Here is a 27,146-nt window from a genome sequence, read left to right on the forward strand (position 1 = left end):
CTGTTCAGTAAGAACCCCAAATTTTTACATTCAGGTTTGCTCATCTTTAATGGAGTCCTCTATATTATAATCTTGGATTTTGAGGAACAGCTAAGAAAAAGTGTCAAGAAAATCCTTTCAGTGGCATCCATCTAGAAAAATCACAATTCACCTGTACCCTTATAGGATGGCGTCCCATAGATTGGAGATCCACTTATTATACATTTATGACACATCCTTCACAAACTTCTTTTGAAATACCCCTTTAGTACTTATTACTGAGATATAATGGGTTTTGATTTTCCATAATAATAATAATAATAATAATAATAATAATAATAATCTTTATTTATATAGCGCCAACATATTCTGCAGTGCTTTACAGTTTAACAGTTTCAAAACAAGTCATAGGTAACAACGTTGACAATACAATAATTAAAGCAAAATAAGACAACCCTACTCGTGAGAGCTTACAATCTACATGAGTTGGGGGAGATGCAAAGTACAGGTGTGTATTTACAGTGGTGTATTTACAATGATGGTCCAGCCATCTTGAGGGAGTGAGGGAAGAGGGAAGATAAAGAGGTTTTCCAGTACTTATAAATCAATTAGCTATCCTTCATCCAATGTTCTGGATCCAACACCAGTCACCCCCAAAAATCAGCTGATTAAATGTCCCACAGCACCCTAGAAGTGACACAGCTATGCACATCGTACAGTGGCCATAAGCAGTACTGCAAGTGAATGGAGGACGTTGAAGTGGTTTTCTAGTACTTCAATATTGATTACCTATCGTTAGAAGAAAAAAGGGAGAACGACACTTCCAGTGGCTCAATAAAACAAGTATTTTAGTCATAATATCACACTATGATTAAGGGTGTCATGGTTGCCAAAAGCACATTAATTTTTTAACCCTGTTTGTCTTTTTTATGGCTTGCTAAATAAAATCCTTGTCTTATTGAGGAGCTGGAAGTGCCACTCTCTCTCTTACTTCCCTCTATTGTTGCTGTGCTACACAAGCTGGAGACATGGCACCCACCGGTTTTGCCTCCCATGAACTCTAATCTTATAAACATGGTAAGCACCAACCTCCACCCTTTTCTCTACCTTAACCTATCCTCAATATATTTTAATGGCATTCGTGTGGGTCCAACTGCAGACACCCTCAGCATCCCAGAAGACTAAAAGTTCCAGAGCTTCACACATTGTATAGTGGCTGTGAAAGACATTGGAAGCTTTCTGTCAAGCATGGGAATACTATAGGAGAAAACCTTGCAGTAGCAAAAGAATCATGAAGCTAAAGAAAGCAATGGTGGTAACTGCATTTGAGAATTGGATCCCAAATCTTACATATTGAAATTGATTATTACCTGGGACTGGTACATATATAGGACCATGTAGGTAACATATAAAAATACACATAGTTTATTGGACAAATAATGAAGTTGATGTTAACAAAATAGTTGATTCTGAAATAACTGCCATTTCCAATCATTGGTCTCTCTTCTACAACATGAGGCTCTTCGAATGTCTTTAGGGCGGTCTCTCTTGTATAACATGAGGCCCTTCGAATGTCTTTAGTGCATCCTTAAGCTGTAGTAAACATCACTCTCCTGACCATTTAAATTCTTCAGAAAAAAAGATAAGAAAAATAGTCATTATTAGACTGGTGAAACTCCATAGCTCTCCTTGAAGTATGGGAGATGCTCAATCGTAAACCTCCAATGATGCTTACAGCAAATGTTAGGCCTGAAATTCTCTGCTGAATAATATCCAAAATAAAGTGGTCTTCAAATGCTTTGACATTGAAATCCTATTGGTGAAAGACAGACAACCGGAACCACCATCGATGGAGTGTTTTTCACACCAGTAATGGCTGGATGTAAACAATAGTGGACAACCTGAGGAACTGCAGCTCAGATCACATCCACTTCACTAGAAGCTAGGTTGTAGGACTCAAAAATGACCACTAAGCAGTCTATAAATCAGTTCTGGGACAGATCCGTATACTGTTTATATTGGCACTCGAAACAGCTGATCGGTGGGAGTGTCTGGAGCCTATTTACCCCAATCTGATATTAATGACCCTTTCTGAAGATAGGAAAGCATTATCAAAGTAGTGAACATGCACATTAACTAACTGAATTGTACCCATAATGGTTTTCTATTCTAAATCTCTCGTACAAACATAAGACCATTGGCTTTCTTTCTTATAACTGCTTGAATTCTTGCGACTTATCATATTTTTACACCAATTTTGCCCAACATCTGAAAAAAAAATTTTAAGTCTTGGTTGGAGGATCATGGCTGAGCTTGGCCAACAAATTTTACACCAAAAAACTGGTGCAAATTGAGACATAAATATTCTGCAGTTAATGATTAATGTATATCTCCTGCAGAGGTGCACAGAAGCTGACAGATGCCCTGAATTCATTAAAAAGGGCATACCTCACTGAATAATTTAATGCATCTTATTTTAATGGAACCTTCACCAAGAATGGCAGGCAAAATGCCATTGTTGACGAACTGGTGCAGTTAATTTGTAGATTACAAATTTTATTACTTTCAGCCACCTCCAGGGGGAGATCAGGAGCTCACTGCATACAGTGTCAGTCCTAAGATCAATGTATAAGCAGTATGCAGCAAGCTCTGTAGGTGCCTATAAAAGTGGCTAAAGGTAGACAAAATTTTATTGTTTAATTATACAGGGGACTTGGAGCAAGAATAGACATAATATTAACCCCTCTGCCCCCGAGCAATTTTCTGTTGCTCATTTTTGTTTTTTCTTTCCCTTCTTCTAAGAGCCATAGGGTTTTTTTTATTTTTTCATCAATATGGTCATGAGAGGGTTTGTTTTTTTCTAGACGAGTTGTACTTTTGAATGACACCATTGATTTTACTATATAGTATACTGGAAAATGAAAAAAGAAATCCAAATGCGGTGAAATAGCAAAAAAATAGTGCAATTCCAATTTTTTTTTTGGGGGGAGGGTTATTTTCCATGTTAATTATATGGTAAATCTGACTTGTTACCCCAAATCCACAGGTCAGTACAAGTATGCAGATACCAAACACATATAGTTTATTTTTCACTTAAGTGGGGGAAAGAAATCCAAAATTTATATGAAAAAAAGTTTTTGTGTTTGTCGCCATTTTCTGAGACCCATAGCATTCTTATTTTTCATGATCTGGGACTGATACAATTTTGTGGTAGATACAATTTTTAGATTGCCTCTTCTTGCATTTTATTACAATGTTGAAGCAACAAAAAAAACGTAATTCTGGCTTTGTCATTTTTTTTCTTGTTACACCGTTTATCTATTGGATTAATTTACTTTATATTTTGATAGATTGGGCATTTCTGAATGCAGCAATACCAAATTTGTGGATTTTTTAAAGACTTTTTTTCACGGGTTTATTTTTAATGGGGCAAAAGTAGGGTAATTTGAACTTATGTATTTTTTAAATATTTTTAAAAACATGTTTTTCACTTTTTGCTTTATTTAATAGTCCCCTTTGTAGACTTAAAGAAGCAATCATCTGATTTTTTTTCTATATATAGTAGAGCTTCAGTTCTGCTATGTACAGCAAAAATCACAATCTCCTATGAACATCAGCCACAAGCCGGCCTTCACAGAATTATCGGAATGAAAGGCATAAGGTTGTTCTGCAGACCTCAGACTGTCATGACAACCTATAAGCACCCCGCTATTACTTGACAGGGTCGCCGATGGGCCGTATTTCTGATGTGCTTCCGCTGGCGGCGTTGTTCAATGCTGATGTCAGTGATTGACAGTGGCATTTAACTTGTTATAAGTTGCGGGTTTATCCTGCAGCTGTTAAAGGAACTTGATGGCTGATTCAATTTCTTTAACATTTAGTTTCCAAGGTCACATAAAAAGTGGAAGTGTGAGAATAGGAAGTGGAGCAAAACCACATTGTATGTAATGTCTTCTACTACTATTACCATAAAAATACCTGGTAATTGCTTTCTCTTCCTTGTGATTGACTTTGAGACTCCTTTCCTAGAGAACATAATAAAATATCAACTTAGTTGTACACTCTAACAAAAAAAAACTCTGGGGCCATTGTGGCTAGTACTTTTTTGGGGAAATTATGGCTAGTGCTGTGGCAGATACTTAAAGTGACAGCACCATTGATGCCACGTAATGACATTAAAAAGAGTGGTCTAGTCTCCCAAGCAATGTTGGCCAGTTGACCCTTTACCATCAGTTATGGTGTTTTCCAGATGGCTGGAGAATGTGTAATTACCTATTGATTGTTTCTCCATGTTTCTCTTCAAAAAGTAGTAGGTTCCCACAAAAATCAAAATCAGGATCACAACGTTACCAACGGCAATTGCAGCAATTATGCCAGAATCTATAGACCTGCAAACTTTAGAGAAACTTTTGAGTTACAGCAGCAGTAGATCTATAGGTTACAAAAAAATATTACTACTTATCTTGAACAACTTATTATAGTTTTATACAAAAGGAAGTAAAACCTTGACAATTATGGTACGGACAGAGTCACACTGGCGTATTTTTCGTCTGAGAATCGCATTGTAAAACTCGCACTAGCTGTCTGCTCTCCTGACCTGAGCTTGACAGCTGCATAGCAATCCATCACGCTGTCATGCTCAGGTCAGGAGAGGTGCTTGCAATTATCGCATGAGAAATTCGGCAGTGTGACTTCAGCCTACAAGTAATAATTTCACAGTTAATTTGATACAATATCCTGAGCTGCTTGAACAGTGATACCTTATATGAGCCTGCCCCCAGGTGAAAAAGTATCAAGTTTTTGCTGTTATTTTAATTTCTGTTCCCCTTATTTTTTTTCTTTGTTTTAAAATCTCCCATACAGTTCCAGAGATATGGACCTTTTTATTTAGTACTAATTTTTATGTTCTTTATCAATGGGCAGTGATCACAGGGTAAACATGCAGCCTAAAGACATGCCCCAGAGGATACTTTGAGACATGCCCCCTTGTAAAGACTTGAAAAATTAGCACTAACGTAAAAGGGCCATATCTCTGGAACCTTATGAATAGTGTTGAGCAATACCATCCGATATTGAGAAATATCGGATCGGATTGGATCAGACCGATACCCAAAAAGTATCGGGTATTGCCGATTCCGATACCGGGACAGAAATATCGGAAGTAAAAAAAAAACCTTTCTTTCCTTGTACATCCAGTTCGGGATGGGGGAAGAGTGTGGGTGGTGCGTGGGCGGACACTGTGCATGTCTGTGTGTGCGTGCGGGGTCTGTACGGGCCTCTCGGGGGTCTGTGCGGGCCTGCCGGGGCTCTGTGCGGGCCTGCCGGGGCTCTGTGCTGGCCTGCCGGGGCTCTGTGCGGACTGCCGGGGCTCTGTGCGGGCCTGCTGGGGCTCTCTGCGGGCTGCCGGGGCTCTGGGGCACTGTGTATATATGTACTACATACATACTACATATATACAACATTCATACAACATACATACATGCTACATACTACATACATACTTCATATATACTACATTCATACAACATACATACATACTACATATATACAACATTCATACAACATACATACTACATACATACTTCGTATATACTACTTTCATACAACATACATACATACTACATACATACTACATATACAGTATACTACATTCATACAACATACATACATACTACATGCATACTTCATATATACTACATTAATACAACATACATACATACTACATACTACATACATACTACATATATACTACATTCATACAACATACATACATACTACATTCATACAACATACATAACGTACATACTACATACATACTACATTCATACAACATACATACATACTACATACATACTACATTCATACAACATACATACAACATGCTACATACATACTACATACATACTACATACATACTACATACATGCTACATACAATACATTCATACATTCATACAATACATACATATAGACATACAGTACATGTAACATAGAGTACATACTCACCATCACTTGTCACTTTGTTCCCCGAAGCCAGTGTCATCTATAAAAAATATTAAAATAACAAACAACCAATATACTCCCTGATCTGCCAAAATCCACGAGTGTCCCACGACGATCTCCCGTGGAGAACAGCAGCATCAGCTGATGCGATCGCTCTCCAGGGGGCTCCAGGAATACAATGACGGGAGAAAGATATCCTTCCGCACAGTATTCCTCCGCCACTGTAAAAAAAAATAGTCCCTAGTCTCACTTTTGGCATTGCTGTGTGAGAAAGTTCCCAAGCAGCTTTTGCCATAAAGTGATACCAGTGAACTATAGTAACCTTGCAGTGCAGGAGATCATCGTGGGACACTCATGGATTTCTGCGGATCAGGGAGTATATTGCTTGTTTGTTATTTTCATATTTTTCATAGATGACACTGGCTTCGGGGAACAAAGTGACAAGTGATGGTGAGTATGTACTCTATGTTATATGTACTGTATGTCTATATGTATGTATTGTATGACTGTATGAATGTATTGTATGTAGTATGTATGTAGTATGTATGTATGTTGTATGAATGTTGTATATATGTAGTATGTATGTAGTATGTATGTTGTATGTATGTAGCATGTTGTATGTATGTAGTATGTATGTAGCATGTATGTTGCATGTATGTTGCATGTATGTTGTATGTATGTAGCATGTATGTAGTATGTACAGTCATATGTAAAAGTTTGGGCACCCCTATTAATGTTAACCTTTTTTCTTTATAACAATTTTGGTTTTTGCAACAGGTATTTCAGTTTCATATATCTAATAACTGATGGACTCCGTTATATTTCTGGATTCAAATGAGGTTTATTGTACTAACAGAAAATGTGCAATCTGCATTTAAACAAAATTTCACAGGTGCAAAAGTATGGGCACCCTTATCATTTTCTTGATTTGAACACTCCTAACTACTTTTTACTGACTTCCTGAAGCACTAAATTGGTTTTGTAACCTCATTGAGCTTTGATCTTCATAGCCAGGTGTATCAAATCATGAGAAAAGGTATTTAAAGTGGCCACTTGCAAGTAGTTCTCCTATTTGATTCTCCTATGAAGAGTGGCATCATGGGCTCCTCAAAACAACTCTCAAATGATCTGAAAACAAAGATTATTCAACATAGCTTTTCAGGGGAAGGATACAAAAAGTTGTCTCAGAGATTTAACCTGTCAGTTTCCACTGTGAGGAACATAGTAAGGAAATGGAAGAACACAGGTACAGTTCTTGTTAAGCCCAGAAGTGGCAGGCCAAGAAAAATATCAGAAAGGCAGAGAAGAAGAATGGTGAGAACAGTCAAGGACAATCCACAGACCACCTCCAAAGACCTGCAGCATCATCTTGCTGCAGATGGTGTCACTGTGCATCGGTCAACAATACAGCGCACTTTGCACAAGGAGAAGCTGTATCGGAGAGTGATGCGAAAGAAGCCGTTTCTGCAAGCACGCCACAAACAGAGTCGCCTGAGGTATGCAAAAGCACATTTGGACAAGCCAGTTACATTTTGGAAGAAGGTCCTGTGGACTGATGAAACAAACATTGAGTTGTTTGGTCATATAAAAAGGCGTTATGCATGCGCTGTATTGTTGACCGATGCACAGTGACAACATCTGCAGCAAGATGATGCTGCAGGTCTTTGTATGAATGTAGTATATATGTAGTATGTATGTAGTATGTATGTATGTATGTTGTATGAATGTAGTATATATGTAGTATGAGTGTAGTATATATGAAGTATGTATGTAGTATGTATGTATGTTGTATGAATGTAGTATATATGTAGTATGTATGTTGTATGAATGTTGTATATATGTAGTATGTATGTAGTATGTATGTTGCATGTATGTTGTATGTATGTAGCATGTTGTATGTATGTTGTATGAATGCAGTATATATGTAGTATGTATTTTGTATGAATGTTGTATATATGTAGTATTTATGTAGTATGTATGTTGCATGTATGTTGTATGTATGTAGCATGTTGTATGTATGTTGTATGAATGCAGTATGTATGTAGTATGTATGTGTTTTTTTTTTTACATTCAACACATTAGCCGGATGATGGGACAACTACTGTCCCATCATTGGCTGATGTGCCAATCACTGTCATTGTAGCAGGCATCGCCCGATGGGACTTGTAGTCCCATCGGACGATGCCTGCACAGAGCAATGGCAGCCCGCACAGAGCCCCGGCAGGCCCGCACAGAGCCCCGGCAGCCCCGCACAGAGCCCCGGCAGCCCGCACAGAGCCCCGGCAGGCCCGCACAGAGCCCCGGCAGCCCGCACAGATCCCCGGCAAGCCCGCACAGAGCCCCGGGAGCCCGCACAGAGCCCCGGCAGCCCACACAGAGCCTCGGCAGGCCTGCACAGAGCCCCAGCAGCCCGCATAGAGGCCCGACCTGCCCGCACAGAGCCCCGGCAGGCCCGCACAGACCGCGCATCATGATGCGCACAGACCGCGCATCATGATGACATCATTTCAGCAGCCAATCACAGCCACAACGCTGGCTCATTGCATTATGGGAACTTCCGATTCCGGTATCCGATATTGTAAAAATATCGGTACTCGGTATCGGAATTCCGATACAGCGAATATCGGCCGATACCCGATATTTGCAGTATCGGAATGTTCAACACTACTTATAAAGGATTTTAAAAAAATGAAACAGGAATACTCACGGGAGCAGTGAAAAAGAGTGCACAAAAGAGCGCACAAAAATGCAACACGGTGCGTTTGGCGCACGTCTGCGCAGCGCAAAAAGCCGGCAAAAACATACCAGCGCACAGCCAGAGTACCCAACGCTAAATATAGGGTACGCCGGTCGCATGCAGCATCATGCGCACATAGGAGGAGCTGACTGGAGGAGGTGTGGCCGGGGGCAGAGCTTAGCGGCGGCCCTGCACTGTGCCTCCTAATGCAAGTCTGAAAGTAGCCTTAGGCCTCTTTCACACTTCAGTTTTTTACAATCAGTCACAATCCGCCAGGTTTTGAAAAAAAGGATCCTCAATTTTCTTTTGAGGATCCGTTTTTTTCCCCCATTGACTTCCATTAATGGCGGATTGTAACGGATTGCTGTCCGTTGCATCCGTTTTTTTTGAGGATCCGCCAAAAGTTGCTGTCCGTCACCATCCTCAAAGATTTCAAAACGGAGCTTGCAACGTTTTTTTCTCTGGCGGATCCTCCAGACACTCATTTAACCCGAAATTCTTTCCGGGTGCCAGACAAAAAAAAAAATTCTCTCTCTCTCTCTCTCTCTCTCTCTCTCTCTCTCTCTCTCTCCTTCCCGGCCAGTGGTTCCTTTAAATGTCCTCATTTTCGTTCACATCAGTTGAGAACGGATCCGCTTGTCTGCCTTTGGCGGATTTGAACTGATGCAAAAAACTGAAGTGTGAAAGAGGCCTTAGTCATCCAATCTAAAGAAAGAGCATGCGGAGCTGTCAGTATTTTGAGTGACAGCTCAGGGGTCCAATCTTTGACTTGGGAGGTTCTGTGCTTCCTCCTGGTGTTCCCTGTTCCAAATAATTACTTAATTAAGCTGTCTGTTTCAGATAGCTGTCAGTCATAGCTTTCAGCTCTGTGTGGCTTGTACTTTGTGCCTTGTGCTGTCAATTCTGACATTCTGATCTTTTATTGCCGGACCTTGCATTTGCCTATTAACTAACTGTTTTTATTACCTCTTTTTTGTCTTGACTTTTGAATTGTGACCTGACTACTCTTTTTGCCTTACCCCTTTGTATATGATGAGCTCACTTGGTATCTTACCCCAGACCTCTTGACTACCCAACCTCTCGACTTGTCTGTGAGTAGTGACACAATTCTTATTAGACTATTACTACTAGACTACTAATTTAACTGCTGGATTACTACTGTTTATAGACTATCACTGCTAATAATATAGTACTATTATTTTACTATTTCCTCTATTATTGCTACTAGTCACTATGACTATAACATTAATGCATCAACAACTGTTAGCTGTAAACTCACCAGGCATAGGAATAACCTTCTGAAGATCACCTGTGGAATAAACACGCATTAATTGTTATCTATATCGAACTAAGATACGACAATGACTACACTATTAACACATTATTTCTACTATTAGAATATAAGTAGAGATTACGGAGTCTGCAGACAATTGATTTTGCCAGTTCTTCACATTTTGCCAGGAAATTCAAAGCGCATCAAAATTATTTGATGTGAATTAAATTTGCATTATTATGCTCTCAAGATATTATTATGCTCTCCACATAGCGTGATTTATTTAGCATGAAAAAAATACTCACCTTGCCTCACCTCTCTTGCCACCGCAGGATCGGTCCTCCATGCAGCTCTCCAGGCTTTTTTTGCTTCTTTACATCATGCGACACCCTCTTCCTGCATCTTTGTTCTTTGTCTCTGGCCACTCAAGTCATGATGTAAGTCACCTAGGAGCTAGCTAGACAATGCAATGAGATGGCAACAGCTGAAAGCCATCATGCAAAATGCAGATGTAGGAAGAGGATGGTGCATGCTGTAAAATAAAGAGAAGACTGGAAGCAGCCGCTGCAGCAAGAAAGGTGAGTGGTGATTTTTTTTTCTGTTTTCATCCTTTTTCTGGCCCATTACGTTTTAGCATCTGGAATATTACAATGAATTCAGATCCCGGAGAATCCACGTTTTTGGTAAAGTTCAAGGCAAATGTAATTCACCTTGAAGCGATTCACTCACCTAGAACTATTGCAATTTAGTTTTACAGCTACTTCTTTTATTATTGTAAGTCTCAGCAAGTACTGAGTCTCCTTACAGAAGAAGACATCACTCAAGTGCCACCTAAAGGTAATGTCACTGTAAGTCAATTTCCAATTAAAAAAGCAACAAAAAATGAAAGAAATCATCCAAGCTAGAGACAAGCATTGGAATGTAGCTCTTTACAGAGGGGTTCTTACAGGTCAAGCTTTTTTTGGGGAAAGTTTCCTGCTTTATTCTCCTCCATAAAACAGAAAACTATCATTCTTCACTATACTGCTCTTACACTAATATGTCTGCCAATAAAAAACACTACTTTAGAGGCAATCTTGACAATTAATCTCCCACCATTTTCTGTACACAGATCCTGTGTACACCAATGTTTTCGTAAATGAGATTATGTATATACCGCCTAGTTTCAGAAGGAAATGCTGTATTTCAAATAAGCCCCCTTCTTCTCCAGGAAAACTCACCTTCTACATTCAGAGAGATGGTACTACTTGTGGTAACATTACTTTCGAAGGTGACTTTACAGGTGAGGGAAAGTTGATTGTCTTCAGCCGACGGAACAAAGGTAATATTAGAACGATGTATTGTGGTGCCATCTTCATTATTTATTACATAGATTTTCTCTGACTTCATTTCAACTTTTCCTTCCCATGTGAAGGACGGAGGTAATCCAGAACATATTCCAGGACTTGTACAACTCAGGGTTATCTCCTGGCCAACAATAATCCTTCCTGCCGGAGATATCTCTGGTTTATCTGATAATTCTACCAAACAAGAGAAAGATTTTACATGAAGTTAGTGGTCTGTACTAGGATCTGAATTTAAATAGGGGTCTGGTCTGGGTGTCAGAGTTAATTGAAGGGTCTGGTCTGCTGTCTAAAATAATTGAGCAGTATTTTCTAAAGTCTCTAATTAATTGAAGAGACTGGTCTGTCATCTAATATCATCGAGTGGCCTGAGATAGGGTCTGAATTTATTTATGAGTCTGGTCTGAGATCTGAGTTGATTGAGTGGTCTGGGGTCTGAATTTAGTTTTGGGTGTAGTCTGGTGTCTGAGTTCATTGAGTGGTCTGGTCTGGAGTTTGAGTTTATTGAATAATATGATCTTGAGTCTGAATTTATTTATGGGTGTGGTCTTGAATTTGAATTGATTGAGTGATCTGGGGTCTGAGTTGATTGAGTGGTCTAGTTTGGTGTCTGAGTTGATTGACTGGTCTGGTCAGGGATTTGAGTTCATCAGTGGTCTGGAGTCTGAGTTGATTAAGTGGTCTGGATTCTGAGTTGACCGAATGTTCTGGTCTTGAGTCTGAGGTTATTAAGTGGTCTGGTTTGGGGTCTGAGTTGATTGAGTGGTCTGGGTCTGATTTGATTCAGTTGTTATGTCTGGGAATTGAGTTGATTGAGTGGTGTGGTCTGGGGTCTGAACTTATGGAGTGGATATGTCTGGCAATGGATTTGATTAACCGTTCTGGTATGGGGTCTGAATTAATAGAGAATGTCAGCTGTGGGGTATGAATTAATGTAGAGGTCTAGACTTGGGTCTGAATCAAATTTTTTGAGATCTGGTGTCTGGATATATTTCATGCTGAGTTTTGGAATCTGAATTTAATGATATCGCTATATAGGCTAGACATGGCTATGAAAATAAAGGGCAATAAACTTTGTGGTCATCAAGACAAACCAATCTGATAGTCTTGGTCGAATTTAGAAGAGAGGGAATTACTCCAATCATAGAAGACTTCACATGGGAGTTACTTGACATATAGAGGAGATGTCGAGTATCCTGAATTCTGTTGTAGTAAATATTTGTTTTACACGTAAAGTATACGAAAAAGTTTGATAATCAGAAGTCCAGACTTAAGGCCCCTTTACATTTAGCAATGCACCAGCGATCCCGACCACGATACGACCCGGTCAGGATCGCTGGTGCATCGCTAAATGGTCGCTAGTGAGCTGCCAAACAGGCCAATCTCACTAGCGATGCAGCAGCGGTCGGCGGTCGCTCTTACCTTTCAGATGCGGTGAGGGTGACCGTCTTCCGCCTGCGTCCATGGTTCGCTCATCGGCGCCAGCAGGAAGCCGACAATGAGAAATGGACCAGGCTGATCTCGCGCGATGAGCGATAGCCAGCGGGCGAGTCAGTCGGAGGCGAGTATCACATGTCACTAGCGATATTGCTGCTGCATCACAAAATCAGTGTAAACGGCCCTTTAATTGACACCTCTACTCGCCACTGTTGGAAACAGACAGTTGAGGGCCCCTGTGCAAGAACAATATAGTCCTTTTGAAGTCCAATACCTTATCACATTGCACGACCCAACCTACTTTGGCCATATAAGTGATCCCCTTTACTCGCTGGGTCCCTGTGCAGCTGCACAGGTTGCACTAATGGTATGTCTTCCCCTCTTGCCACCATAGATTGAACATGAGCCTCAGTTTGTCTGACATTCAATCACCTTGTTTGGTTCCTCTCTGAACACCTGGTCCCAATCTTATTGGTAGTTCTAACATTTTCCAAGCACTAACCAAGTGACACAATAAGTAACCTCGGTAAAAGCAGTGGCTTGTGTGTACTGATTAGTGAAAACTATGAAAAGATAACTTTGAACAATAGTAATGGTAAAATTTGGATAATCTTACCTATCACTCTCAGTAAGGTTCTGAAGTCATGGAAAGGAATAACGCTGCTTCCATCCTCAATTCTAAAACTGTAATAATCAGTATCCTGCTCCCTTGCATTGTTGATCATCAGAGAACAATCCCCTCTCAAGAGATCCCCGGTAAGAAAGAACCTGTCTCTTTTATTCGGAAGTTCAAAACTACTTTTACCAGCCACAGTTTGGGAGGACAAGAAATTTCCTCTGAACCATATACCTCGAACGTGCCTGGAGATGGTGCTGATTGATGGCAATTTAAACGAGCATGGAATATGCACACAGAGTCCTGTCTGGACAACGACGTTTCTTGGAGCCGTTATGCCAAATCCTGAAAAATACTGTGATCCTATATCTGAAGCAAGATAAGAACATAGACAAAAATTTCAAGAGGTGACCCATAAAATGCCCAACATTTTCACTTTTTCAGCCATAAAGATGACCAAGAGATTTTATGCTGATTTTTTTTAAAGTCAATAGACAAAAATGTATCATATAGTGGCTTCCCTAAAAATAAAAGTTCTAGACAAAATATTTTGAATTTCCTAAACACTCCTTTGCGTGCCAACTCTGCAAATGTTAATTTCCCCCATTGATTACACTGTGGTCATAGGTATCTTTACAGCAAATGGAGCGCCCCACAGAGCCTTAGGTTACTCGGTACTGGGCCGGTCAGGTTCTTTAAAGGGGATGTCACGGTGGCAGTCACCCGGTCCGTGGCCCTGGGCGTTCAGTAACTAAAAATAGAGGAAAGTTATGTGGTGTTTAATCATGACGCCACCCGTGGTGTTCGGCAATGGGCAGCCGACGCTGCAGCTTTGGTCCACTGGTGCTGATGGTGACACAGCAAAGATGGTTCAGCTCCCCATGGGTAAAGCGGGACCCCAGGGCAAATATATTTGATTGTTCAGATGGTGGTGAACGCTGGGGTGCAGCGAATAAGTGAAGGACACAGAGAGGTGCAGTTTTCTTTACCTCTTACTTGAAAGTAGTTGCAATCTTGGATACCAATTACAGATGATGGATTGAGTCTGGCTTACCTGGAGGCATTCAGGGGATCCACCCTGCCAGGTGGGGTTGGGGACCATCCTTCTGCGCTCTGTTTTTGGGTCCCTGCTGCTTGTAGCTAATCTGCGGCCATCTCCTGCGTGATGATTGCTAACTTGTATGGCAGACAGCGTGAGCCTATATCAAGGGCACTGTCCTTTTCACTGTCAGCCCCGGGCTCTTAGTCTGCTGCCTTGCCTTCAGGTGTTCAGTGTGGCCAAGGAACTTGCAGTCCCCTGCACTCCAGATTCAGCTGTCAAGGTGTACAGCTCCTGCCCAGCCAAAGACTCTGGTGTCCCTTTAATCAGCGCTTCGCTCTGGGGTCAACTATCCGCAATTTTAGTTCCCCAGAGCCCTCGTCTCTGCTCCTGTCCCTTCCCTCTCCACAGACCAACTCCCACTGTCTCTAACTGTCTTGTCATGAGCTCCAACTGCTCCCATTTCCATGACAACTCTCTTGTTTACTCCCTCAGCTGTCTTCTTACTGACTCACTAACCCCACCTGCTGGCCACAATTTACAAGGATGCTCCCCTTTCTGGCCTGCAGCAGGAATTGTCATGTACTCTGTGTTACCTGACATGGAGATCCCCCCCTGCCCCCAGGCATGACATCACCCCCCCAGAGGGAGGCACTGTCACAGTGGCAACCGGACTCTGGGGTGCCACACAAACATAACTAAGTTCAAACAGATTTTTTTTTAGAGTAAACTTTATATTTTATTCAATTTTCTATACTTTTGGGAAGACTTCAGAGAGTGTCTCTAGGCCCTACTTTGTAACCGACTCACTGCTTAACTTTACAGGGTCTTCAAAGGTATAGTTGGAAAGGGCTTGTTAAAAAAGCAACTTTCCAATTTTTTTGCTTATCAAAATTAGATACTGCCCCCCTGATAATAACTATTATAGTTACTATTTTTATAGTTGAGCAAAAAAAAAATTCAGAAACCAGAGCTCTGCAAACTTCATCGGCTCCTACCTGCTTGGCCCCTGTTTTGATTAGTAAGTCATTGTTGTTGCGTAATGCATGCTTGAGGATGCACTGGGGATACTAAGCAGAAATGAAGCCTTCATAAGAGGACGTTTGCATTTTATGAGGCGGTTCTCAAGGCTCAGGTCCGGTGACAAAGGTCTACTGACGTGGCCGCTGAACCAGGGTCAACTCTATTTTGTAATGTTCAAACTTTTTTAAAAGGAAAATTCGGAGTATCAGGTATTTAATAAACTACTCACCTTCCTAATGTAAGGTTTCAGTCATTACTATGAAAGTTACTAGGATGGTATCTTTAGATCTTATTTTGTAAAATTCTCTTCCTTGTATTGTAAGGTAAGCCTCAGTACTAAGAACTTGACTAAGAAAGTGTTTCTAGACTTCCTTTACTATATTACTCATCATTTCACTGTACAGTACCATGAGCATGACTAAAGGGGCATTTAAACTGCACAATATTCGTGAGCAAACAATTATTTTGCCATGTAAATGAAATGGACTGTGGATCACCCGTTGATCTTTTAGGCAGCATGAAAAAGTCATTATTCTTGGCTGACAATGGCAGCGTATGTACACTGAGCAACCTGGTATAGAAATGCTCAGTGGGAATTATTTTCTGCCTGTATAAAAAAGCATTTACCATTCAGTGGTTGTATCATGCCCTCGGTCAGTTACAGTAGTCTAAACGGACGATAAAAGTAGCTCCAGAAATAATTCATTGACTACATGCATCACAACATTACAGAATGGACCATGTGCAACAAATAGGAGAACCTTCGTACTCACCTTTCCATAATAGAGGACTAATCAGTATTATTGCATGGAAATGTAGACTCCAGTCCGTCATTGGTCCCAAGTTGTGCAAATCAAATATTCTCTAAAAATAATGAGCAGTACTGTAAGTGTAGGCTGTATACATTATGCACCAGTCTTGGTTATGGATTAAGCAGATCTTTACGGTTTTCCTTTAGATTTGTAAGCAGTGATGAAGAAGCCGAAGACTTGGACTAGTCACCTACTAAAGTCATGCACTGACAATGCCATGTCAACACAAAATAATATCAAACCTCAGATTTTCTAAGTAATGGGACAAATTGAAAAATGTAGTGGGTAGACATGTAAGTGCCAAAGGAGTTCCTGATATTTTTAGCCTACCGGAGTGGATTGCTACTGTAAAACTTGAAATGGGAAACCCATGACTGAGGCCATCTTTATCAAGGAATTTGAGATGCATTGACAATACACAGTCACTAACGTTAGATTCCAATTAGAATGACAAAATTGGAAACGTCACATTTGTACATAGACTGAGATTTTTCAAATGCAAATTGTTTTTCTCTTTGTTTGCAGACCATTGGACACATGGCTGATTTTGATCCAATTGGAGGACCATTGTAGCAGAATTCAATGAATAGGTTCTTAAAAAAACATGGATGTCATACGTGAGCTGTCTGTTTTTCACTGAATAATGCTTGAAAAAGCTTGAGAAGCCTCCACCAGTTGCTTTTTGGTCATGTGAGAAAGAAAAGATGACAAAAATGGACACATGGACTAATAATGGATGAAAATCGGATCCGGCACACTGATGAAAATTAGTCCGTTTTTAGCGTGCAAGTAAAAGAACTGTCACATAGATTTGGAATAGTTTTGTCAACAATTTTGCTGTAGTGGTTCTGGTCGATGGAGATGATAGGTTTCCATGTTTTTCATCTTAAGGCCATTATTCACACATTTAATCCATCCATGTGTTTCACATGTACCCATTATAGTTCCCAGGAACATGCAGTCTTCATGAACATGTACACATCATAGTCCCCATGTATATGTACTGATTATAATCCTAGTTTATATTTGGGCATGTTTTATGGGGGTGCAGACAAATAGAAACATGCCCAATAATGAGAGAACATGCTCGGATAACGTGTTATCCATGCTCATGTTCTAACAGAGTGTCTTTTTGGCATGCTCAAAAAATTTGTTCAAGTCTCCACTGGTGTTAGGCAGCCGCAACACATGCAAGGATTAACTGTTTGTTATGCAATCACTGGCTGTGTTACAGCTGTCAAACAGCCGCAAGACATGCAGCTGCGGGGACTCGAACATATTTTTCGAGCACGCCGATGACAAAAGGTTGGCTCGCGAGCGTGCTTGGATAACACCTTATTCGAGTGCTTTTGCTCATCAGTTATGTCCATTTCTTAAGATGTGCTGATAAAAATTTATTAGTCAAGTCAACCAAAAATGGATTAAAATAGAAACCAATGCACTGTTAAAAAAAAAGGTTCGTACATATGGAGATGGACACTTACAGAATAAACAACTCCTGACAGAGTATTGAAAAAAAGTAAAAAACAACTAAAATATTTTAGCTGGACAGAAACAATGTTTATATTGGTTGTCATGTCTTTTTTGTATGTCACTGTCTCTCTAAAAAAAAATCTGGAAGTGATTCAGACGTAAATTTCCAAAAATATTGCATGACTTCCTCACTTTCTTCCTTTTTTTACTGTAACATTATAAATTCCGGTATTTCACGGTTTACACTGTTGCAAAAACTCACTGACATCTTATCATATTATTAAAATATTGAATTTGAGAAAAAAAATCTAGATATCCAAAGCTTATTAAAAAGTGTGTATGAGCAACTAAAGTTTACTACAGTTTACTACATATGAGTGTCCGCGTTCAGTAGGCGTAGACTCCCCAAAAAGGATGCATGACAGAGTGCATGTTCGCTCTCCAAGCACCATTACAGTCTATGGCCCAGTCAGTGCACATGCACACATTCGAATCCTGTTTTGCGGGAGGTTCTACGCAAGCCATGATGGGGACAAGAAAGAGGTGTCTGAATGCAATGTGAAAGCACCCTTACTATTTCAAAATTTTTTTTGCCATCAATGAATGTGGGCAGTCTTGTTTTAATTCAGAGCCACCAATCCCTACTTTGATCTAGTCCGCTTTTATTCTTAGAAGTAGATACAGTGGGGAAAAAAGTATTTAGTTGGCTGTAAGGAGGTGAGGGCATAGCCCTGTAAATATTGTTACTGCTTATTAACTGGGTTCCTTATATGTCTGTATAGAGTTTATATGTCGTGTGTGTGGCTGCATGACAATACTTAGTCAGAGTTAGGTGTTATATTAGAAAAGGGCCACTAGATGGGGGCACTGAGCTCAACTAGTGAGAAGACGTTAAAAGGGTTAACTTAGAGGAGTGGCTAGACAAGGAGAAAGGAGATAGCTTTCCCTCCAAAGTGAGTTGAGCTGGGGGTAGCAAACAGGACAGAAGCAAACAGCACAGGACAGAAGTGAAGAACAGCGAAGTGCCTACAGTAGTAGCCAGCATGTTGTGGTGTTGGAGGCCTTGCAGTCAGGGACTGGGGACTGTAAAGCTAGTGAGACAGAAGAAGGAGTCTCGTCGGTCAAGTCAGCTAGCAAGGAAAAGCTGAAGTGACAACCCAAGCCAGTCTAATTGAGTACAGCCCATGTCTGGAGAATTGCAAGCCAGGGAGTTTCATGGAAGGATCCCTGTGGGAGCAGCAGCTGGAGTACAGAAGCACTGAGGAGAGTTTAGTGAGCTGTGAAACTAGGATACGAACAGGAGCAACAGTGCCTTTAGGGGGTGAGCTGTAACGGAAAAGTCGGGTACCTTCGTGGGCTGAAGTCGGGCTCTGAAAGAAGGGAAGTGTTCCGTGTTCATCGTGCTCCGTATGATGTGTCAGCTTGCCTGTGTGGTGCATATGTGTGAAGTGAAGGAAGAAGTGACATACTGCTGTAGATGAAGATGTATTGCTGTTACCAAGTAAAGAGTCCTGTTGCTGTATTGAATGTGCTGTGCCCTGAAGAGAATAAAGCTGAGTTGTTAAAGTTGATTCCAGCCTCTGTCTGCAGTCAATTGGATCCCCAAAGTGAACAGCATACAGGTGATGAAACGGCCTCCAGCACAGTGAGCACTGGAGCGGCCGCACAAGCTACCCCCTGGCGGCAGTGGTTTTACATGGCCACCAATTGTGCAAGTTATCCCACTTAAAAAGATGAGAGAGGCCTGTAATTGACATCATAGGTAGACCACAACTATGAGAGTCAAAATGAGAAAACAAATCCAGAAAATTACCTTGTCTGATTTGGCAAGCTTTATTTTTCAAATTATGGTGGAAAATAAGTATTTGGTCACCTAAAAACATGCAAGATTTCTGGCTCTCACAGACCTGTAACTACTTCTTTAAGAGGCTCCTCTGTTCTTCATTCATTACCTGTAGTAATGGCACCTGTTCGAACTTGTTATCAGTATTCAAGACACCTGACCACATTCTCAAACAGTCACACTCCAAACTCCACTATGGTGAAGACCAAAGAGCTGTCGGAGGACACCAGAAACAAAATTGTAGCCCTGCACCAGGTTGGGAAGATTGAATCTGCAATAGGAAAGCAGCTTGGTGTGATGAAATCAGCTGTGGGAGCAATAATAAGAAAATGGAAGACATAAAAGACCACTGATAATCTCCCTCGATCTGGGGCTCCATGCAAAATCTCACCCCATGGGGTCAAAATGATCACCAGACCGGTGAACAAAAATCCCAGAACCACATGGGGGGACCTAGTGAATGACCTGCACAGAGCTGAGACCACTGTAACAAAAGCTACCAACAGTAACACACTATGCCGCCAGGGACTCAGATCCTGCAGTACCAGACGTGTCCGCCTGCTTAAGCCAGTACATGTCCAGGTCCGTATGAAGTTTGCTAGAGAGCATTTGGATTATCCAGAAGAGTATTCAGAGAATGTAATATGGTCTCATGAAACCAAAGTAGAACTGTTTGGTAGAAACAAAATACATCGTGTTTGGAGGAGACAGCATGCTGAGTTTCATCCAAAGAAAACCATACCTACTGTGAAGCATGGGGTGGCAAAATCATGCTTTGGGGCTGTTTCTTTGCAAAGGGACCAGTACGACTGATCCGTGTACATGAAAGAATGAATGGGGCCATGTATCATGAGATTTTGAGTGCAAACTTCCTTCCATCAGCAAGGGCATTGAAGATAAAATGTGGATGGGTCTTTCAGCATGATAATGATCCCAAGTACACTGCCAGGGCAATGAAGGAGAGGCTTTGTAAGAAGCATATGAAGGTCCAGGAGTGGCCTAGCCAGTCTCCAGATCTCAACCCCATAGAAAACCTTTGGAGGGATTTGAAAGTCTGTGTTGCCCAGCGACAGGCCCAAAACATCACTGCTCTAGAGGAGATCTGCATGGAGGAATGGACCAACATACCTCCAACAGTGTGTGCCAACCTTGTGAAGACTTAGAGAAAACGTTTGACCTCTGTCATTGCCAAAAAAGGATATATAACAAAATATTGAGATGAACTTTTGTTAATGAAAAAATACTTATTTTCCACCATAATTTGCTAAATAAATGTTGCCAAATCAGGCGATTTTTTGGATTTGTTTTCTCATTTTGACTCTCATAGTTGTGGTCTACCTATGATGTCAATGAAAGGCCTCTCTCATCTTTTAAAGTGGAAGAGCTTGCACAATTGGTGACAAAATACTTTTTTTTCCCAACTGTATAATTGTATCCAGACTAGACAATTATCTGTGACCTTCAGATTGATATATTGTAGCAAACTACTAAAGACTAAAGTTATTAGCACACAGAGCATGGGCTAGATAAGAAGTCATTGTATGCACTTTTCAGCTGGAAATAGGATACATTATGTTCAAGTTTATTGTGTGAGAATGTTAGCCAGATGTTTTCATATCAGTTAGGTATTAAAGATTTGTCCACTACTTTTATATTGAAGACCCATGACTTACAACGGAAAGTCCATGGAAATTTGTAGAACTTTTCCTTTATATAAAATAATCAATTGATATTTTAAAAATTATTTTCTAATGAGTTCAAACAAGACATGAACATTTGGAGTTAGTTTGTTCCTTTATTCAATTTACTTGACCCTTGAGCCCATTTCTTATACTCTCGATAAGCCAGTTCTTACCCTCCCGATGAACCCTTTATTACCCTCCCAATGAGCCCATTACTTACCCTCTCGATGAGCCCGCTTCTTACACTCCCATTAAACTCATTTTTACCCTCCCAATGAGCCCGTTATTACCCTCTCAATGAGCCTGTGCCTTACCATCCAAATGAACCCGTTATTACCATCCCGATGATCCTGTGCATTACCCTCCCAATGAGCCCATTTCTTACTCTCCTGAGTCCTGTAGGAGATTTCTTACCTGTATGTCTTGCAGAAAATGAAACTAGAAATCTTGCTTTTAATCTTGGATAAAGGATATCTTCACTTTAAGCTTTTACAGTTCTCCCTCTCTCTGCCGCTCTCCTGACTTCTCCTGATATAATTGCACACTCTGGGCGTTAAGTGGAAAGCAGAAGTGGTCGAGTCCTCAGCCCCATCTGTGATTGCAGCATGAGTGATTTAGTCATAAGGAGTGATTAATGCATGAGGCAAGTGAAACAATGTTGATTTTCTTTGTAAAACAGGATGGAAAACATCATGAATAGTGGTTATTATAGGAGACACCATGTAGATGTCATGTGTATTGATTATTATAGGAGTCACCATGTGTAGTATTCTTATAAGACATCAATAATAAAACATCATACCTATCAGTCATTATTGGAGCCACCATGTGTAGAGATCATTGTAAAAGATGGCACATATAGTCATCATTATAGGAAACTAGAGATGAGCAAATCAGGCAAGATTCCTACTTTCCTTGGTCATACAATTTTTTTCTGGGAAATTTTAAATTATTCTCCACAAATTTAATGTCTATTGTTATACTCTGAGGTCTCTTCAGACCCCAGAGCTTAATAATAGTAGGATGTAAAAAAATAAGAAGAATCCTTATACTTACAGATCACCTTTCCAACCCCTCCGCTCCTCACCGTCACCCATTTAGTTCTACCTGCATCTTCAGATTGCCTCTCTGAACACTGAAATCACCAGGCATGCTGAGAAGGCAAGACTCTGTGACCTTTTGTGCAGAATACCCCAAGACCTCATCAAAGTGTAGGGGAAGGGGACTGACATACGGACCTGCCTGCAGTGGGAAGGTAATGGATAGTGTGCTTTAGGTGGACTGTTGTATTGAAAGAAGGGAGACAGCTGGAGATAGGGGAGATGGGTGTAATACTAAAGTTTGACAACAAGATAGCAGTATAGAGAGCTGTGAAAAAAAAAGGACTTAACATCAGCTTATGGCTACGAAATCGCACAGTCATGGGGGCGAGGTTACAAGAACTCTAGGGGGATTTCCCAAGGAGGGGGGTAAAAGGAAGACAGAGAGTTCTAGAAGCTGTCAGTCCAGGGAGAGGAGCTCAGAAGTAGAGAAGACCCAAGGAGGAGAAGCACAGTGGAGAAGCTACAGAGGGGACTGACAGCTGAGACAGTTAGGGGGGTGGACTTACAAGAGAAGCTGCAGACGGAGAGAACCCGGGGGTACCACAAGTCGGACAGACTCAGGCAGGCGAAGCGCTGTAGTGGTAGGCCTAGGGCAGCTGCAGTGAAAGAGCCATGAGGACCGTCATACAGAAGTAAGAAGGAAGCGAAGGTACCCGGGCCTGTGTGCGGAGAGTGTCAAGCTGCTGTTGTATGTTGCTGCGGTCGTCGTGAGGACGGCCAATAAAAGAGTACCTGTTGGACACAACTCTGTCTCCGTCTCAAGTCTGTTTGCGGCAAGTAGAGGACCACCCCCCAGTCGGCACACCTACCTATAAAAGCCAGAAGTTTTATTCCTTGTGAGAGGTCCTGGGATTTCAGGATGAGCTGCAATGATCTGAAGATGCTGTGAGGATCGAAAGGGTGATGATGAGGAGCGGAGAGATCGGAGAGGTGAGTGGTAATGTGAGCATAATGTTTTTTTGTTTTTTTATATTTAGATGATCTTTTACGGTTTAGAAAAAAGGCAGTAGCAGCCAACATTTTGCCGAATCTGCGCAGAATCGAATGACAAAAAATCCACATTTTAATGAAGACGGAATTTTCCTAAGTTTGAGTAGAATTCAATTCTACTCATTTTTTTTATCTTACCTCTACAGGAGACATGATATATAGGGGATGACATAGGAAATGTCATCTGCAGTGGTCATTGTGTAGTTATGTAGGATATGTAGTTATGCATAACATGGATAGTGGAAATTAAAGGATATCATATCACCTGTAGTGGCCGTTATAGGAGACATCATCTGTACTGGTTACTGAAAGAGACTAGCTGAAGAGCCCGGCGCTGCCTGGGCATAGTAACTAACTACGGTTAGTTATAACAAATTAAAATGATTATATCTATATATATAAAGCTGAGTGTAGAGCTCTGCCCACTCCGCATAGCCACATTCACTATAATATATGGGTCATCTTCCCGTCAGCCAGAGCCACTGGACTACTACCCCAAATATCTCACATCATCCCGTCAGACAGAGCTACCGATCTACTACCCCTAATATCCCACATCGTCCCATCAGCCAGAGCCTCAGGACTACTACCTCTAATATCCCACATCATCCCGTCAGCCAGAGTCAACGGACTCCTACCCCTAATATCCCACAACATCCCATCAGCCAGAGCCACCGGACTACTACCCCTAATATCCCACATCATCCCATCATACAGAGCCACCAGACTACTCCCCCTTATATCTCACATCATCCCGTCAGCTAGAGCCACCGGACTACTACCCCTAATATCCCACATCATCCCGTCAGCCTGGGGTCAGAACCAGAGCGCTAAGTGGAATGGTCCTAACTTCCATTCTGAGGATCCCTTTAATAGAAGCCTGGGGTGAGAATCAGAGTGCTGAAGGATTTACCCTAACTTCCATACCGGAGATCCCTTTATGAGAGGCCTGGGGTCAGTACCAAAGTGCAGAGAGGATTTGCCCTCACTTCAATACTGGGGATCCCTTTAAGAGGGGCCTTGGGTCAGAACCAGAGCACTGAGTGGATTTGCCCTTACTTCCATACCAGGGATCCCTTTAAGAGAGCCTGGGATCAGAACCAGAGCACTGAGTGGATTTACCCTGACTTGCATACCAATGATCCCTTTAATAGAACCCTGGGGTCAGAATCAGAGCGCTGAGGGATTTGCCCTAACTTCTGAACAGGAGATCCCTTTAAGAGAGCCTGGGGTCAGTACCAGAGCATTTGAAGGCAATTGCCCTGACTTCCATACCAGGGATCCCTTTAAGAGAGGCCTGGGGTCAGAACCAAAGTGCTGGATGGGCTTGCCCTAACTTCCATACCAATGATCCCTTTAAGATACCCTGGAGTCAGAACCGCAGAGCTGTGGAACAGTCCTAACTTCCATACCGGGGATCCCTTTAAGAGAAGCCTGGGGTCAAAACTAAAGCACTAGATGGATTTGCCCTGACTTCCATACCAATGATCCCTTTAAGAGTGAAGATGTGCCTATGGATGGAGGATGTGTGATGGGTATATAGGCATGGGAGGTGGGGGGATTCATTTCTGTCATGTGCTCTCTGCTACTTTCAAGGGGGCAGACAATGGCTGGGAGCTTATGTTCCCGGGGAAGCTAGATTTTTCCCACCATGTCAGTGTCTGCTGAGGTGTTGTCAAGTGGGAAAACTTGCTCATAGCAACCAATCACAGCTCAGCTTTTTTTAACCAGCTCTGGGGAAATGAGAGATGCTTAATGATCGGTTGCAAGGAAAACTGTTGCTCATAGCAACCAATCACAGCTCAGCTTCTTTTGAACAGCTCTGGTGAAATGAAAGATGCTTCTTGATTGGTTGGTGATACACACACACAGCTAACATAGAAAAAAATTAAAAAAAACTCATACCACAAGATATAGCCTTCCCAAAACCCTGTCTGATGACAAATGCACATATAGCAGGATGCAGCAGGCCTCCATTAATAAAGGCAAGGGGCAGCTCAGGTGCAAACTACTGATAAAAACAACCACCCCACACCTACCAAACCATGGAGGGGTTGGCTGCCTAGTAGAAAAAATGCACATAGATAAGGCTTGCCAAGGATGTCAGCCACACATGTATGTGTGATGCAAAGTGTCTGGCTTGCAACCTATTAGTGACGCCCATAGTATTCTCAGGCGGGCCGCTCCAGCACTATAATATGCAACACCCAGTGACAGATGCCCCAATAGACGAAGCCAACAAAAAGAGGCCCGGCTGCATCCTGCAAAAAATGATATGATAAGTGCAAAAAATTAATGCATACAATGAGTACATTAAATGAGGTATCGGTTAATATTTTGGCCAAAATAGATAAAGCCTGCAAGCCATGTCAAGGCTCCTCATAAGTTGCAGGTCCCTAACACTAGTATCAAAACAGCTAACATGGAAAAAATTCAAAAAAACTCATACCACAAGATATGGCCTTCCCAAAACCCTGTCTGATGACAAATGCACATATAGCAGGATGCAGCAGGCCTGCACTAATAAAGGCAAGGGGCAGCTCAGGTGCAAACTACTGATAAAAACAACCACCCCACACCTACCAAACCATGGAGAGGTTGGCTGCCTAGTAGAAAAAATGCACATAGATAAGGCTTGCATAGGACATCAGTCACACATGTAAGTGTGATGCAAAGTGTCTGGCTTGTAACCTATTAGTGACGCCCATAGTATTCTCAGGCGGGCTGCTCCAGCACTGTAATATGCAACACCCAGTGACAGACCCCAATAGACCGAGAGGCCCGGACGCATCCTGCAAAAAATATGATAAGTGTTAATATTAATCAATACCTCATTTAATGTACTCATTGTATGCATTAATTTTTTGCACATATCATATCATTTTTTGCAGGATGTGGCCGAGCCTCTTTTTGTTGGCTTGGTCTATTGGGCGTCTGTCACTGTGTGTTGCATATTATAGTGCTGGAGCAGCCCGCCTGATAATACTATGGGCATCACTAATAGGTTGCAAGCCAGACACTTTGCATCACACATACATGTGTGGCTGACATCCTTGGCAAGCCTTATCTATGTGCATTTTTTCTACTAGGCGGCCAACCCCTCCATGGTTTGGTAGGTGTGGGGTGGTTGTTTTTATCAGTAGTTTGCACCTGAGCTGCCCCTTGCCTTTATTAATGGAGGCCTGCTGCATCCTGCTATATGTGCATTTGTCATCAGACAGGGTTTTGGGAAGGCCATATCTTGTGATATGATACACACACATACATTCAGTTTTATATATAGAGATGTCATATATAGAGCTGAGGGAACCCGAGCTTAAACGTTCGGCGTTCATACTTGACATTTAGCGTCCGGTGCTAAATGCTGAAAATGGAATTTTTCCAAGAGAAAGAGTTTTCTGGCTCAAAAGTCCGGGTCCTTGATGTTTTCAATGACATTCGAGTTCTGGTTCAAGTTCGGGCACAGTTCTGAAACTTGAACCAAACTTACAGTTGGAGTTGAGTACCAAAATCCAAACTTCAGTAGGTCAGCTCATCTCTAGTCATATTTGTAGTGGTCATTATAGAAGACGCCATATGTTGTGAACATTGTAAGAGACCTGGGTACTTTTGATAATGTAGCTTCCTTAGGAGTAAATACTTACCTGGCACCTCTGCTTTTGTGCTGTGCAATGTAGAACATGATGTCTTTGGTAGTGGTGCTTGTAGAGACAAGGAAATAAACATGGCTGACACCACTCCAGATTTAAATTCTATAAATAGTAGCAATCATCCAAAAGGAGAAAACAGATGAA

General features: G+C 41.4%; 1 protein-coding gene across 3 annotated transcripts; it reads right to left on the reverse strand.

Annotated features, from left to right (window-relative positions):
- Positions 1-306: 306 nt before the first annotated feature.
- LOC141085323 (sialic acid-binding Ig-like lectin 9) lies at positions 307-27,123 on the reverse strand. Of its 3 annotated transcripts, none has more exons than XM_073570606.1 (9): positions 26,997-27,123; positions 21,674-21,851; positions 16,223-16,313; positions 13,622-13,756; positions 11,212-11,511; positions 9,998-10,027; positions 4,252-4,374; positions 3,958-4,004; positions 307-1,607 (listed from the first exon to the last, which is right to left on the reverse strand). In XM_073570606.1, the coding sequence occupies exons 3-9, from the start codon at positions 16,281-16,283 to the stop codon at positions 1,557-1,559; spliced, it is 747 nt and encodes a 248-aa protein (XP_073426707.1). In that variant the 5' UTR covers positions 16,284-16,313; positions 21,674-21,851; positions 26,997-27,123; the 3' UTR covers positions 307-1,556. The 3 variants fall into 3 exon arrangements, with proteins under 3 accessions (XP_073426707.1, XP_073426705.1, XP_073426706.1); XM_073570604.1 differs by having other exon boundaries at positions 13,388-13,756; XM_073570605.1 differs by lacking the exon at positions 26,997-27,123 and having other exon boundaries at positions 13,388-13,756; positions 21,674-23,758.
- Positions 27,124-27,146: the final 23 nt, after the last annotated feature.

The sequence above is a fragment of the Dendrobates tinctorius genome, unplaced genomic scaffold (assembly GCF_039654945.1).
Source record: "Dendrobates tinctorius isolate UK_male_01 unplaced genomic scaffold, ASM3965494v1 ptg000028l, whole genome shotgun sequence".
In the NCBI taxonomy this organism is placed as follows: domain Eukaryota; kingdom Metazoa; phylum Chordata; class Amphibia; order Anura; family Dendrobatidae; genus Dendrobates; species Dendrobates tinctorius.